The 14,163-nt window shown below is 51.5% G+C and overlaps 1 protein-coding gene across 1 annotated transcript; it reads left to right on the plus strand.

Moving 5' to 3' along the window:
• Positions 1-5,561: 5,561 nt before the first annotated feature.
• On the plus strand, positions 5,562-12,643 carry GUCA1A (guanylate cyclase activator 1A). The gene is made up of 4 exons (XM_027127235.1): positions 5,562-5,966; positions 10,685-10,834; positions 11,198-11,291; positions 11,608-12,643. The coding sequence occupies exons 1-4, from the start codon at positions 5,766-5,768 to the stop codon at positions 11,778-11,780; spliced, it is 618 nt and encodes a 205-aa protein (XP_026983036.1). The 5' UTR covers positions 5,562-5,765; the 3' UTR covers positions 11,781-12,643.
• Positions 12,644-14,163: the final 1,520 nt, after the last annotated feature.

Genomic DNA, 14,163 nt, shown 5'->3' on the forward strand with positions numbered 1-14,163 from the left:
GACACCACTTGTCTGTCTGCCTTCTCTTGTCCAAAATTTTATTAGACCCTCTCATCTACTGTCTTCTTTTTCTTGGTCTCTGTGGATTTCTTTTGATAGCTTTTAGAAATGTATTGCCATTTCAGGGCGCTTTTGAAAAGAGGCAGAGATAACATGCAAGTTTTCAGTCTACATACAACCAAAAGTTATACCTCCTATCAATCATCCAACAGACACTGGGTGAACACCTAGTGCGGGCTGGGTCCTTGGGCTACAAAGATGAACAAGAATCACCTCTGCCCTCCCAGACCCGACAGCCTCGCTGGGCGGGGGCGGGGCCAGCATCTTCACTCCCCCAACTGACGCCTCCTCCTCTCTCCTGGAGAAGGTCGCCGCCTTGAGGTTCACCTTGGTAGAGCAGCCTCCATGGACGCTTCCTGGGAACCTTCAGAGAAGCTGGCCCAGGTCCCAGGTCGGTCTGGGCGGAATGGTCCCAGGGGGCCAAGAACCTGTGCTCAGGGCTCTGTTGTGTTTCTGTGGAGGTGGCTAGTGGGCAGACGGGCAGCCTTGGAGGGGTTTACCACCCCTCCCATCCCTTCTGGGCACGGCTTCTGCCTCTGCCCCTGCCCCACCTGCCTCCTCTCCTTGGCATCATTCAGCCCGGTGGATCCTCTGACTCTGGTATGGCATCTGTCCCGGGAAGGAGTCCTGCGGACAGAGCAGCCAGGGGAGGCCACAGACCTCTCTCACGGGGCCACCGCATGAGCTGTCCGCTCCGCCCCCCTGTGTCCCTCTTGTGTATTCACCTCTTCCTGGATGCCTCGCTGTGGATCCCAATCCTGCATGCCTTTGGGGGAAGGATGGAGAGCAGGACTGCTAAAGCCACCGAGCTCTGGGGTTGGGAAGCCGTGGGATTCCATTCCCATCCTGGGCTGGAGTCCGGAATGGCGCCCCACAACCGACGGGAGTGAGCTCCCCGTTGATGGGATTGCTCTGGGATTGCTCAAGCAGAGGGGCCACAGGGGAAGGTGCTGGACTGAGGGGCTTACAGGGTCCTCTAGCTCCAGTCAGGCTTTCCCCAGAGATTTAAAAACTTAGGCTAAAAGCAAGATGAGGAGGAGGAAAAACGTTGGTACCACCACTTAAAATGTTTGTGAACCTCAGAATGTGATTTTTCTGCCTCTAATTTCTCTCGTCTCCCGTGGAAATAACAACACCCACCCCACAGGGCTGCCATGAGCTTATTCATCGAGCTTAGCATGGTGTCTTACACCTAATAGCTCCATCCTACGTTAGCTCTCTTTAATCCTTTCTTTAATCACGCTTACATTCATTCATTCAGTAATGTTTTATTGAGCTCAAGCCCCTGTCAGTCAAATGTTATCTCAAAAAGGTAACTGGGGAGAGTTTAATGAGGGGACTATTCGCAGAGAAGCGGGCACAGTTAAGGGACTGGGGGTATGCCCAGGGGGTGGCACAGAGGAAGGCCCTTCTTACCCCTAAGCCTGAGGGGTAGAGGGAGGGGGTTTTGTCACAGGAGCTTGGAGAGGTTCTGGCAGGAGCTGTAGCTGAAGGTCAAAGAAGACAACTGGGGCCCAAACTGTGACCCAGCAGGGAGGGAGGAGAACAGACACCAGCTTCTGTCTCTTTCCATCCTCCAGTCTCCTTCCAGTACTTCTCAATGGGCAAATCCAGACTGAAGCCAGAGGGCTGGGGAGCCCAGGTGATCCAGTCCACGGGGGTCAGCCTCCTGGGGCTCAGTGCAGACCCAGAAAGGTGGAGAAGGAGTGGGGAGGGGCAAACCAAACAACCAGCACACAACCATGTGGAATCCGCGGTACTAGGTGCTGGGAGGTTTTGAGAAATGAGTAAGACAGTAGTCTCTACCCGGGGAACTTGCTGGATTCTTGAGGGCAGGCTGGCAATAAACAGCTGCTTATAATTCCAGAAAGAAATGAGTGTTGTGTCTATGTTATCGTAGAAGTGTGACTGTCATAGACTCTAAGGTGATGTCCAATGATCTCCACCTCCTGTTGGTCCTGCCTTTGTACAATCCCCTCCCTCTGTGACTTGCTTCTACTCTACAGAACATGGCAAAGCTGATGGGTGTCAATCCCTTGATTAGGTTCCATCATATAAAATTCCATTTTAGCAGATTAGAGGGAGATTCCCCTCGCTGGCTTGACAAAATAAGCATCTGTGTCGAGGAGCCCATGTAACAAGGAAATGTGGGCAGCTTCTAGAAACTTTAGGCAGCCTCTAGGACCCGAGAGTGCCCTCCAGACAATATCTAGCAGGAAGCCAGGACCCTCAGTCCTAGAGCTACAGGGAATGAATTCCACCAATGACCCGAATGAGGTGGGAGTGGATTCTTCCCCAGTCAAGCCTTCAGATGAAAACATAGCCCAGACAACACCTTGATTCCAGCCTTGTGAGATCCTGGACAGAGGACCCCGTTGAGCCAGGCTTGGACTCCTTGTCCTCAGAAACTATGAGGTAATCAATGTACATATTTTGAAGCTGCTGATTTTGTGGTAGTTTGTTATGTGACACAGAAAACTAATATAACACGTAAGCAAGACGTTAGTGTGCTGAGGCAGGAAAGACGAATTCTGCAGAGATTCAGAAGGCTTCACAGAGGAGCTGGCCTTTGTGCTCACACATAAAGAATGAGGAGGATGTAAATAGGGAGAGATGGAAAGATGAGCTGCCATCTCCTCCTTGACCTCTTCGTTTCAAACCCTGGGCCTGAGAGGACTCTTCAATGACACAGATTCCAGCCTGGGCCCCAAGCAAGTTCAGTGGAGGAGCCCTCCCGCCCCCAAGCCAACACCCCCCCCCCCAACAAAAAAACATGTTCTGGAAAACTTGATCAAAGTAGGCAGATCCAAGCCCTCCCCTCCCCCCACAATGCACCAAAAATTGATCACTTTAGGTAGAAGAGAAGTAAAACAGTCCCATTTGATTCTTTTTTCAAAAATAACTATCCTCTGGTTATGTGAGCAACATATGTTCATAATAAACAATTTTTTAAAATACAGATTTTTTTTTTAAAGCAAAGATTAAAAAATCACTGGTGAGGGCTTCCTTGGTGGTGCAGTGGTTAAGAATCCGCCTGCCAATGCAGGGAACACGGGTTCGAGCCCTGGTCCGGGAAGATTCCACATGCCACGGAGCAACAAAGCCCGTGAGCCACAACTACTGAGCCCATGTGCTGCAACTACTGAGGCCTGTGCGCCTGGAGTCCGTGCTCTGCAACAGGAGAGGCCATCGCGGTGAGAAGCCCGTGAACCGCAACGAAGAGTAGCCCCTGCTCGCTGCAACTAGAGAAAAGCCCACAGGCAGCAAGGAAGAACCAACACAGCCAATAAATAAATAATTAATTAATTAAAAAAAAAATCACTCGTGAGACTTCCCTGGTGGTCCAGTGGGTAAGACTCCACACTCCCAATGCAGGGGGCCCAGGTTCAATCCCTTGTCAGGGGAACTAGATCCCACATGCGTGCTGCCGCAACTAAGAGTCCACATGCCGCAATGAAAATTCTGTGCGCTGCAACTAAGACCCAGAGCAGCCTAAATAAACAAACAAATAAATAAAAAGAAATCTTTATAAAAAATAAAAAATCACTGTGATCCCATGACTCAGAGATGAGCCTGTTAACGTTTTGGTGGTTTCCTTCTCATCATAGGTATCAGGTACACAACAAGTGACAGGGACAACAGTATTAATGTCACTCTTGTCTCAGTCTTTCTCTCTCTCTGTCTGGTCTTCTAAGGAGCATTCTTAGCTCTGGGCCCTTTAGATGAACTTTCTCAGGATAATGGGCAAAAAGAGTTATAAAACTGGAAAGGAGGCCACCTAGTGGTTTCTATGATGGAAAGGAAGAGAACTGCTCCTGGGGGAAGACCAGGTCTGAGAAGGCAGACCCTGCCCAGAGCACATAGCCCCCACCCGCACCTCCAGTTATACCTGGCAGATGCCACATAAGACAGGGCCAGAGAAGCAGCCCTCCCAGGCTCCTCTAGTTCTCAGGGAACTTTGTCTCATTCCATCTGGAGCACCTTGGTCAAAGAGGGAGATTCCTCTCCAGGTGTCCAGGGTTCTGCTTCCAGTGGTTCCTCTGTGCCCTGAGCTGTTGGAAGGGGTTGTCCACTTGAGGAAGAGCTTCTGGGGCTGAGGAGTATCTAGGCACACTGACCCCATCACTCCGGGCTCCTCCCTCTGCCCAGCCAGTGGTCACAGCTATGGATACAGAGGACTGAGCCCTAATGGCTGGAAGGCTGTGACTGCCCTTCCTCTACAGAGCTGGGCCATCTCTCTGAGCTGAACTTCTCCAGGCCCTGGTCCTCCTTCTGTCCAGTTCTCAGGAAATGCTCCTAAGATCAAGAGCCTGACACTCTTCTCACAAAATTGCATAAAAACCACCATCTTCCTGTTGCCTCCATCCCCAAACTGCCTCTGAGGTTTCTAATTTGCTTTTTATTTAAATAAAGATGGGATGGTCCACATAGCAGAGGAGGGAGGGAAACAGGCAAGGGTCAGGACAGAGCGAGTGCTGGCTCTGAGCTTTCCCAGTAGCATCCAGCTTAAGTGCACTTAAATGTTGGCTCCAGAAAAGAACAAGCTTCAAATTCTATGGCTGGAGAGCATCCCACTAGGGGTCAGAGGAAGATATTGCTGCATAGATGGAACCCTAGGCTTGGCCTGGGAGCTTTCTAGGACCAGCAGGTAGGAGCACACCCGTGCAAATGTGTGCCTGCACTCACACACACACACACACACACACACCCAGGCCGTTAGGCACACACTCAATGTCCCCTATCCCCACGCCCCTGGGTGCTGATGGTATCAGGTTTAGGGTCAGATGAAGGGCTGAATTCAAGCGTCCCAGGATGGGAAAGATGCAACCTCCAGGAATATGAGAGTGTGGTCAGAACAGGATCTGTGTGTGTGTGTGTGTGTGTGTGTGTGTGTGTGTGTGTGTGTGTGTGTGGCTATGGATATTTGTGCAGTTTTATGTAGGAAGGGGTTCCCTTTGGCTACTTAGGACTCATCTTGGAAGCCCACAAACTCTGCATCACCCAGACACTCTCATATGTTAGCCATCCGTGGTGTGACTTGAACCCCTCGGTTGTGACAGCCAAGCAGTGCACAGCCTGGGTAACTATACACAGCAGCCCTACCAAGGGCCCGAATTTGGCCCAGCTCTGGAAGAAAACCCAGCTCTTTCTCATAGGTACCTCAATGCCGTGTCTGAGGGCAGGAACCAGAAACATTGAGGACCCATTCAAAATAGGAGGAGAAGGCAGAGGAAGTGACAGGATCAGAACAGCTGCTGGCTGGCCACCCACTCTGTCCTGGTAAGAAGGGATAAGGAGATTGCATACTGGGTAAGAAAATCCTCTCACCTCCAGCTCAGGGCTGTAATCCTGGGCCTCTGCTCCTCTAAGCTTTGTTCTATTTTCACTCCTCTTCCCAGGGAGTAGGTCTCCATTGGCTGCCAGGATTTAGTGGGGACTTTTAACGTGAGTTCTCCAGCAGCCCCTGGATTTGGGTGTAGGTTTGCACAGCCCCCATTACCTTCTCCCTTCTGCTCGTTTCCTCCTATCATTTCCCTGCACTTTTTGATTCACCAGGCCCTCCCTCGCTCAGATCTGCGGGACTCAGGCCTGTGGGAGAGGAGGGCCCAGTGTTAGGAAGCCCAGGTGCGAGGCCCGGGTGCGAGGAGCAGCAGGGAAAAAAGAACCGGTCCGTCTGGGGCATCAGCCTCCCGTGGGCCTGAGCGATGGGGAACATTATAGACGGTAAGTCGGTGGAGGAGCTGAGCAGCACCGAGTGCCACCAGTGGTACAAGAAGTTCATGACCGAGTGCCCCTCCGGCCAGCTCACCTTCTACGAGTTCCGCCAGTTCTTCGGCCTCAAGAACCTGAGCCCGTGGGCCAGCCAGTACGTGGAGCAGATGTTTGAGACCTTTGACTTCAACAAAGTGAGCAGGGGTCTGGGTGGGGAGTGCTGGAGGGACGCCCCCCCGGCCAGCATGGGGGTGGGGAGAAGAAGGTGTGAGAATGGCTGGAGGAGTGACTTCATTTATCTGGGAGGTTGAGTGTCGCCATCAGGGATTCCAGTTTTCTAACGTTCATTGAGCGCCTACTGTGCGTCAGGCACTGGGGGTTCAGAAAGGAGTCAGCCATCGTCCCTGCCCTCACTCTCCAGGGGAAGACAGAGGCCCCCGATCAGTGCGCCCAGAGGCCAAACCTATTGGCTTCCTCTGCCTCTTCCACATGCACAGTTTATTCCAGAACAAATATGAACACTTACAAGACAGTCATTGAGCACCTACTAAGTGCTTGGCACTGTACGTGGTGCTTCTGCACAGGTCATTAGATGCTCACGGGATGCAAGAGGAGGAAGGGTGGAGGGCAGAGAGCAGAGTGATGAGCTTCAGCCCGGCTGGTCTGGGATGGGCAGGCCCATGTTACTTGGGTCACCCATCCCATGATGGCCTGTGGACACTAGAACTGGGGACAGTCAGGGTTGCCTGGTCACTGGGGAACCCAGGCTACTCCAACTCCCAAACACCTGGTGACCTCAGTTCATCCTAAGAGGGATTAAAGGTCTGCGCAGCTGTCAAATTATATGTCTCCCCAAGGAATCACCTGGGTGCATTGGGTAAGGACTTCCTGATGAGACAGAGGGGCACTGTGAGTTTGGGCCCCCAGTTTTCATCAGCTGGGTAGCCTGGAGCCCATCTCCCCCCCTCTCCGCCTCAGCTTATTCATCTGTATCTGTCATGGAGGTCGGGAGCATTAGTTAAGGTGTTCCTTGGTGTTTCATAGCAAATCTTCTATTTATCTGGAGCAATTCAGTCAAGATGTAGTGGTAGAAGAACGTAAATCTACACACCCATCTCCCCACCCCTGCTGGTCCCCACCCCGGCTGGTGTTCCCTTGAAGGTGAGGATGTGATGCTGCCATATGTCCAACTGCACACCAGGGAGAGGTCGCCCAGAGCTTTCCCGGCTCCACTCACTGCCCATAGGGTCCCAACATCATTGTAGGCAGGGCTCCTAGGGAAAGCTGAGGTTCAGAGGCTATTTAAAACTCACTAATGTTTAGGATCAAGGGGCCAAAGCAGATTATGGGCTTTGAGTCCCAGCCTCAAGGGCAGCATCATGGTGCCCAAGGGCTTTCCTGAAAGGGATGCAGGGTCAGAGTACTGGAGCCCAGGTATGGAGACCCAGAGGGATGGCATCATCAGGCTGGTCCCCCAAGATGCTCCAGAAGAAGTGATCTTTCCCGAAAAGGAGGGGGCAGAGTCCACGGCTGAGCCTCAACACCTTGTACCCAAATGCACTGAAATAGCTCAGCTTCTTGCCTGTTAAGGAAACCTTCAGAAGGACCCCCTAAGATTACATGTATGATACCAGGGAGGGGCAACCCATCAACCCTGTACTTGCCTAACCTGAGTCATTCATATGCCATCTCTTGTCACATGTAAGCACCACCTATACTGTCCCAAACCTGACCTCCTCAATTCCACACACATTCCCACCTTCAGGCCTGGGTGCTGCCTGGACTCTCTTCCTCCAGAATTCTGCTTGGCTCACACCTTCCCCTGCTGCAAGACTTGTTCAAATGTCTCCTTCCCACTGACACCTGCCCTGATCTCCTGGTTTCAACCTCATTTAACTAGGACTAGCCCCCGCCGTAGCATTTCCTACTCCTCCCCCTTTCCCCCAGAGCATGTCTCATCTTCTAATACATGATACTGAATAACATTTAGTTGCTATGTTTATTGTCAATTTCTCCTGCTGGAATGTGAGCTCCATGAAGGCAGGGATTTCTGTCTTTCCTGTTCATTGCTATGGCCTTTGCACCTAGAACAGTGCCTGGAACACAGTAGGTGCTCAATCAATATTTTTATTTGAGTGAATGACTATATGAGAAATTATGAATTTTATGAAATAGTTATATATTATATAACATACACTAATTTAAATACATACCTGCTAATTGTTAAACTGAAGAGCATCTTTGTAACATCTAAAGTGCCTTGTACACACCAATGGGATAAATCACACTTCAGGCAACATTGCTTCCAACCACTGTCGCCAGCATAAAGCAGTAGGGCAGGTTAGTTACGAGATGGGACACAGCACTGGGAAGTTTTGATACAGAGAGAAGTTAAACAGGGCAGTGCAAACAATAGCCCATGGGTCTATTTTTGTAAATGAATTTTTATTATAACACACCACACCCATTATGTTACTGATTGTCAAAACTGAAATATGTGCTATTTGGCCCTTTATAGAAAAAGTTTGCCAGCCCCTGAATTAGAAGAGAGCTGTATCCTAGGGTACTGCACTGGGCGCGCAGGGTTTGGGGGTATAGCTGTGAGTGGGGAGTGTGACCTGGGTAACCGCCATATGCTTCGTTGACTTCAAAGTTTTGCCTGGGCTTGGCTGTACCCGGCAATCACACAGGTGCACAGAAATCAGTGTAAATCTTCCATACCTGCATCTGAGCGCTGGGTGGCATTTAGGAGACTTCGGTTTCTAGGAAAGGCTTTGTCATTCACTAGTGTGTGGCCTAACCTCTTTCAACTTTAGCTTTTCATCTGAAAATGCGGACAGAAATACCCAGGGGTGGTTGCGAGATTAAATGAGTAAAGTGAGTAAAACATCATATGAAGCATGAAAAAAAAGTATCGCTGTAGTCTTATTACTGAATCTAACCCAGACCACAATCTTGAAAAGCGCATACTGTCATTCCCATCTCAGAGCTGAGGAAATGAGACTTGCAGAGGCTACGGGACTTGTCCAAGGTCACACCTCTCCTAAGACATGGTTTAGGTCTTTCTGGCACCAGTGCACATACCTTTCCATTGCCCCTTTTTAGCCATTTTTTTTAATTACAAAAAATTCCAAAATTAAAAACTATTTTACTTACCAAAACCTTACAGCTCATTGTAAAAGTTTCCAACAATATAGAAAGATAAAAAATGAAAAGCAAAAGTACCCTCACCCTGTGTCCCCTTGCCCAGAGGAAACTTCGATAGCAGTCTTCTTGCTTCTCTGAGCGTAGCTGCAGGGGCGCCTGGCTCCATCCTGACAACGATCCTGAAAGGAGGGTTGGGCAAGGACTGATTGAGCTAAGGCATAAGGGAAAGCCCTTAAACACGGGGAAGCACTACGCAAATGTTCACTATGAGTGTGATGCCTACCACGGGGCTCAGGTGGTTAAGGTCTCACCTAAGGCCAAAGGGCAGCACACAATCGGGAGATCTCAGAGGCCTTCATACCCAACCTCTGCCACATCCCTAATAACGTTACCCCAGCCTCTGCTTGCACACTTTCAGTGACAGGGAGGTCATTGCTGCACGAGGCTCATTCCACCACGGGCAACCCTGCCTAAGAGTTCTTGATACCGATTCCAAATCTGCCTCTCAGTAACTCCTGGTTCCAGAGTCATGGTTGTGAGTGGAGGAACAGGGACTGGACTCCAAGTCATGTGCTCTGAGTCCAGTGCTCCTTTCCTTACAGTACTCAGCCTCTCTGCATGACAAGGCTTCCCTCTCCCAGCTTCACTTGGCTTGGGGGAGGTGGGCAGAAGCAGGCCTGTGCTCCCTGCTTCTCTGACCGTATTGGTAGGGCTGGCAGGGCCAGGCAGAGGGTCAGCTGCTGAACATTTGGAGGGTCCTGGGGAAATATCCCGCAGGAATGTCTCACACCACCTCAAGACTCAATGCCTCCAAGACTCAATGAGGGCAGCGCCTCCCCCAGGAAGCCTCCCTGCTGCCCTTGCCTGGGTGCCCCCCTATTCTGTGAGTCCATAATGTCCTGTCCAGATGTGGTGTCACTGAATATACATCATGATGGCACAACGATCTCTTGATAATAATAATAGTAATAATAATAACAGTAATACTATAGTGGTAATAACAATAGCTAACATTTACTGAGCGATTACTATGTGCCAGGCAGTGTTGAGTGCCTTACACTCATGCACTCATTTAAGCCCACAACAATCCCATGCAGGTGGCAGCTGTTATAACTATTACAGATGAGGAAATCGAGGGCCAGAGACATATTGAATCCTTTGTCCCAGATCCCACATATTTGAGAGGGTGAGGCCAGGATTCAAACCTGCGTCCTCAACATTGCGCTCCCATCAGGACAGGGTTCTATCTTACGGAGTTCTGAATCCTCAGCCTATCACAGCACGTAGTAGGTGCTCGGTAAGTTTCAAAGAATAAAGGGAAGAATGAGAAAGGCGCTCGGTGCCTCCCCATCTACCTGTACCCCTTATCTCGGTTAGTTAGAGCTCATCCAAACCACGCCCCCATCCCTGGGGAGTCCTTGTCTCTCCTCCCACCTACACACTCTTACACCCCACCCCCCAAACTGGAAGGCTGAAGTTTGAGGATCACAGGGAAGCAGCCAGTGACGTCTGGAACCAAAATACCTGTTAAGGGATAGTAGCATAAGCCATTCATACTCTAGGGGGGACTGGTTTATCAAACTTGATAAACCATCCTGCGGCAGGTAGGGTGAGCTATAACGGGCGTCCAGGAGGGCGTAAGCCGGTGGGCGCCAAGGGGGCGGGGCGCGGGTCCGGGCCTGGGCTCAGCGTATCCTGGGGCCCCGGGGGCTCCGAGGGCGGGGCCCAGGCAGAGGGGGCTCAGGCGGCCGTGCCCCTCACACAGGACGGCTACATCGACTTCATGGAGTACGTGGCGGCGCTGAGTCTTGTCCTCAAGGGGAAGGTGGAACAGAAGCTGCGCTGGTACTTCAAGCTCTACGACGTGGACGGCAACGGATGCATCGACCGCGACGAGCTTCTCACCATCATCCGGGTAACTCCAGGTGCAAAGGGCCGGGCAGGGGCGGAGCCAGAGCTGAGAGCCTGGGGCTGGGTCTTAAGATGGCGGAATAGCGTGCTAGGTAGGGGACAGGATTGGGACTGACTTCCCCTGGGTGGCTCGGCCTTCACCAGCTGCGTGACCCGGGCCAGGTTTCCTCTGCTCTCTGGGCTTCAGTTTCCTAATCTGTACCAAGATATGTCGAAGCACAGTCCCAGCTCTGCCTGAGGCCTCAGGCACCTTGATCTGTACTCACCTTACACACACACGCGCTGTTGGGAGCCTGATGTGCTCGCTCTGCCCCTCTCCTACCGCTGAGACTAATTAGGACGGGTCATCTCACTTCTTCCCTCCCAGGCCATCCGAACCATTAACCCCTGCAGCGACTCGACCATGACCGCAGAGGAGTTCACCGATACAGTGTTCTCCAAGATTGACGTCAATGGGGATGGTGAGGCCGCGCCGGGGGTCCCCAGGGGAGGGGTCACGGGGGGTGTCACCAGGGTCCCCAGGGGAGAGGGCAGAAGGGGAGACGGAGGCACAAAAGGGCCGCTGCTGGCCACCTCCTCTGCCTGCCTCCGCCCCGGCCACAGAGCTGGCTTTTGGGGATGCCTGCACCAGACTTTGGTCTCTGGCTTCTTGGCCAGCCCCATTCACAGCCACTTCCTCTAGCCTTGGTTCTGTCCCCCTTACAAGACTGCAGCTCTGGGCCCCAGACAGCAGATGTGAACACCTCCTGCCCATGATGCCCTTTCTCTCTATCCCAGGGGAACTCTCCCTGGAGGAGTTCATGGAGGGCGTCCAGAAGGACAAGATGCTCTTGGACACGCTAACCCGAAGCCTGGACCTTACCCGCATTGTGCGCAGGCTCCAGAATGGAGAGCAGGATGAGGAGGGAGCTGGTGGCAGGGAAAGTGAGGCAGCGGAAGCAGCCGGCTGAGCCCACCACCCTGCTGTTTCTGTACTGGGGACGGGTGTGTGGTGGTGCCTGGTGTCTCGTTGTTTTAATACTAGATGGAGTCTTCTGAACTCAGAGGCTCAGCTCACCTGCTTGGGGCACATGGTGGCAGCAGAGGGGCAGGGGTGGGGATTCAGAGCAGGGGACAGGGAAGGAGGGTTCCTGAACTCTCTGTGCGACTCAGCTGGTGGTGACCGCTCCCTGCTGGGGGAAGCCTTCAACCTTCCTCAGGCTCCTCCCCAGCCCCTTCTGGCCCCTCCCCCAGCTTTTACCAGCTCTTCCACTGAGCTTCTCCAGTTCCACGCTCTTCTGGACAGAGAAGCTTTGATGCAGAGGTGGGCTTTCCCGGGACTCTAATGGGATCACACAGATCTGGTGGCTGCGGCCTCCATCTGGGTGCTGTATCACACACCCATCCTGCCCCCAGCATCCCAGAGTGTACTTGTGTGGTCTGTGTTGATTCGTTCTTCCCTTCAACAAGCATTTATCGAACACCTACTTTGTATTAATGCTAGATGTTAGACGTGCAAAGAAGATGACAGTTCTCATCTTCAAAGAACTCACAGGCCAAGCATCATTATAATAAAATATGATACTATAGACAGTGCTCCTTTATCCAGAGGAAATCCATATTTATTCAGAAGTGACTGCACAACACCCTCGTTCTTCCCCTGCTGGCCCCTCGGTGGCACATGGGGCCACATGGTTCCCCACAGGATTATGACTCAATTGTTTATGGCAAGTGTCCTGACCATCCCTGATCTAGCCTAAATCCCTCTTGCTGCAGTGACACCTGACAGCCAGTTGGGAAGTGGAACAGTCTGTTATAGGTGGGCTCTATCCCCATTCTTTGCACACCCCAACTTTAGGAACACCTGTCCAAGAACCTGGGGAGAGACATAGGCTGGATCAGTTATGACCATTTTTTCAAAGATGCTCTTTCCTTCTGAACTTTGAGTCTTCGCTTCAGTGGGGTGTGGGGGAAGTTCAGGGAGTAAAAAAAAATCCAGGGGTGGGAAGGAGCAAACAAGCGGAAAGGGGGGTAAATCCCCAGCTTGCAGAGAGCCCCCTGGGCGGGGAGGAGAGGATGTGTTTCGCTCACACCGTCCTGTCCATCACGTGAACCACTTCAGACTGGGAAGTCAGCCGGGGGCCGCCAGCCTGAGCACAGACATGGAGGGAAGGTGGAGCTCAATGCCTGGGGCAACCTGGAAAAAAAGGGAGTTGACATTTCTGCTGCTTCTCTTGGTGGCTGCCTCTTGGGAAATCCTGGAGGTCAAAGCTGGGAGGGTATTTGGATAGAACTGGGACATATCCCCAACCTCATTCACATAACATCTTCATGATTTGGGGCATATCTGTGTCCCAGCTGGATTACTATTATTTTTTAATCAACTGTTTTTTTTACCTTACATTTGTTTCTAAAGGAAACTTTATGTGAATATAATGCCCATGAAATCACAGGCTCTACAAGTTAGTTTTATTCTTCATACAACACAGAAACATATCTAGCCACATGAGTTCCTTTTCTGAGTTCCTCGGCACCCCATGCAACCAGAGTGACTGCCTTTTATTTATTTATTTTTGGCTGCGTTGGGTCTTTGTTGCTGCGTGCGGGCTTTCTCTAGTTGTAGCGAGAGGAGGCTACTATTCGCTGCTCAGTAGTTGTGGCGCACGGGCTTAGTTGCCCCGTGGCATGTGGGATCTTGCCGGACCAAGGCTTGAACCCATGTCCCCTGCATTGGCAGGCGGATTCTTTTTTAAATAAATAAATAAATAAATAAATAAATCTATTTATTTATTTACGGCTGCGTTGGATCTTTGTTGCTGCGTGCGGGTTTTCTCTCGTTGCTGCGCGCAGGCTTTCTCTCGTTACGGCAAGCGGGGACTACTCTTCGTTGCGGTGTGCTGGCTTCTCATTGCGGTGGCTTCTCTTGTTGCAGAGCACAGGCTCTAGGCGCGTGGGCTTCAGTAGTTGTGGCGTGTGGGCTCAGTAGTTGTGGCTCGTGAGCTCTAGAGTGCAGGCTCAGTAGTTGTGGTGCACGGGTTTAGTTGCTCCACGGCATGTGGGATCTTCCCGGACCAGGGCTTGAACCCGTGTCCCCCTCATTGGCAGGCGGATTCTTAACCACTGCGCCACCAGGGAAGCCCCAGAGTGACTGCCTTTTAATCTAGTTTATGTACTGGGGTTGCACATAGAGTTTGTAAAACAAAAGTAATTCCACGTCTAGAGAATTCCCTCACGGTCCAGTTGTTAGGACTCCACGCTCTCAGTGCCGAGGGCCTGGGTTCAATCCCCGGTCGGGGAACTAAGATCCTACAAGCTGTACAGTGCGGCCAAAAGAATTCCACATCTAAAAAAATA

The sequence above is a fragment of the Aethalodelphis obliquidens genome, unplaced genomic scaffold (assembly GCF_003676395.1).
Source record: "Aethalodelphis obliquidens isolate GAN/ISIS:26980383/991018 unplaced genomic scaffold, ASM367639v1 scaffold31, whole genome shotgun sequence".
NCBI classification, from domain to species: domain Eukaryota; kingdom Metazoa; phylum Chordata; class Mammalia; order Artiodactyla; family Delphinidae; genus Aethalodelphis; species Aethalodelphis obliquidens.

Coding starts and splice junctions, on each gene's coding strand:
- GUCA1A (XM_027127235.1), top strand. CDS start 5,766: ATGGGGAACATTATAGACGGTAAGTCGGTGGAGGAGCTGAGCAGCACC. Junction 5,967..10,684: donor AGACCTTTGACTTCAACAAA/GTGAGCAGGGGT, acceptor CCCCTCACACAG/GACGGCTACATCGACTTCAT. Junction 11,292..11,607: donor GATTGACGTCAATGGGGATG/GTGAGGCCGCGC, acceptor TCTCTATCCCAG/GGGAACTCTCCCTGGAGGAG.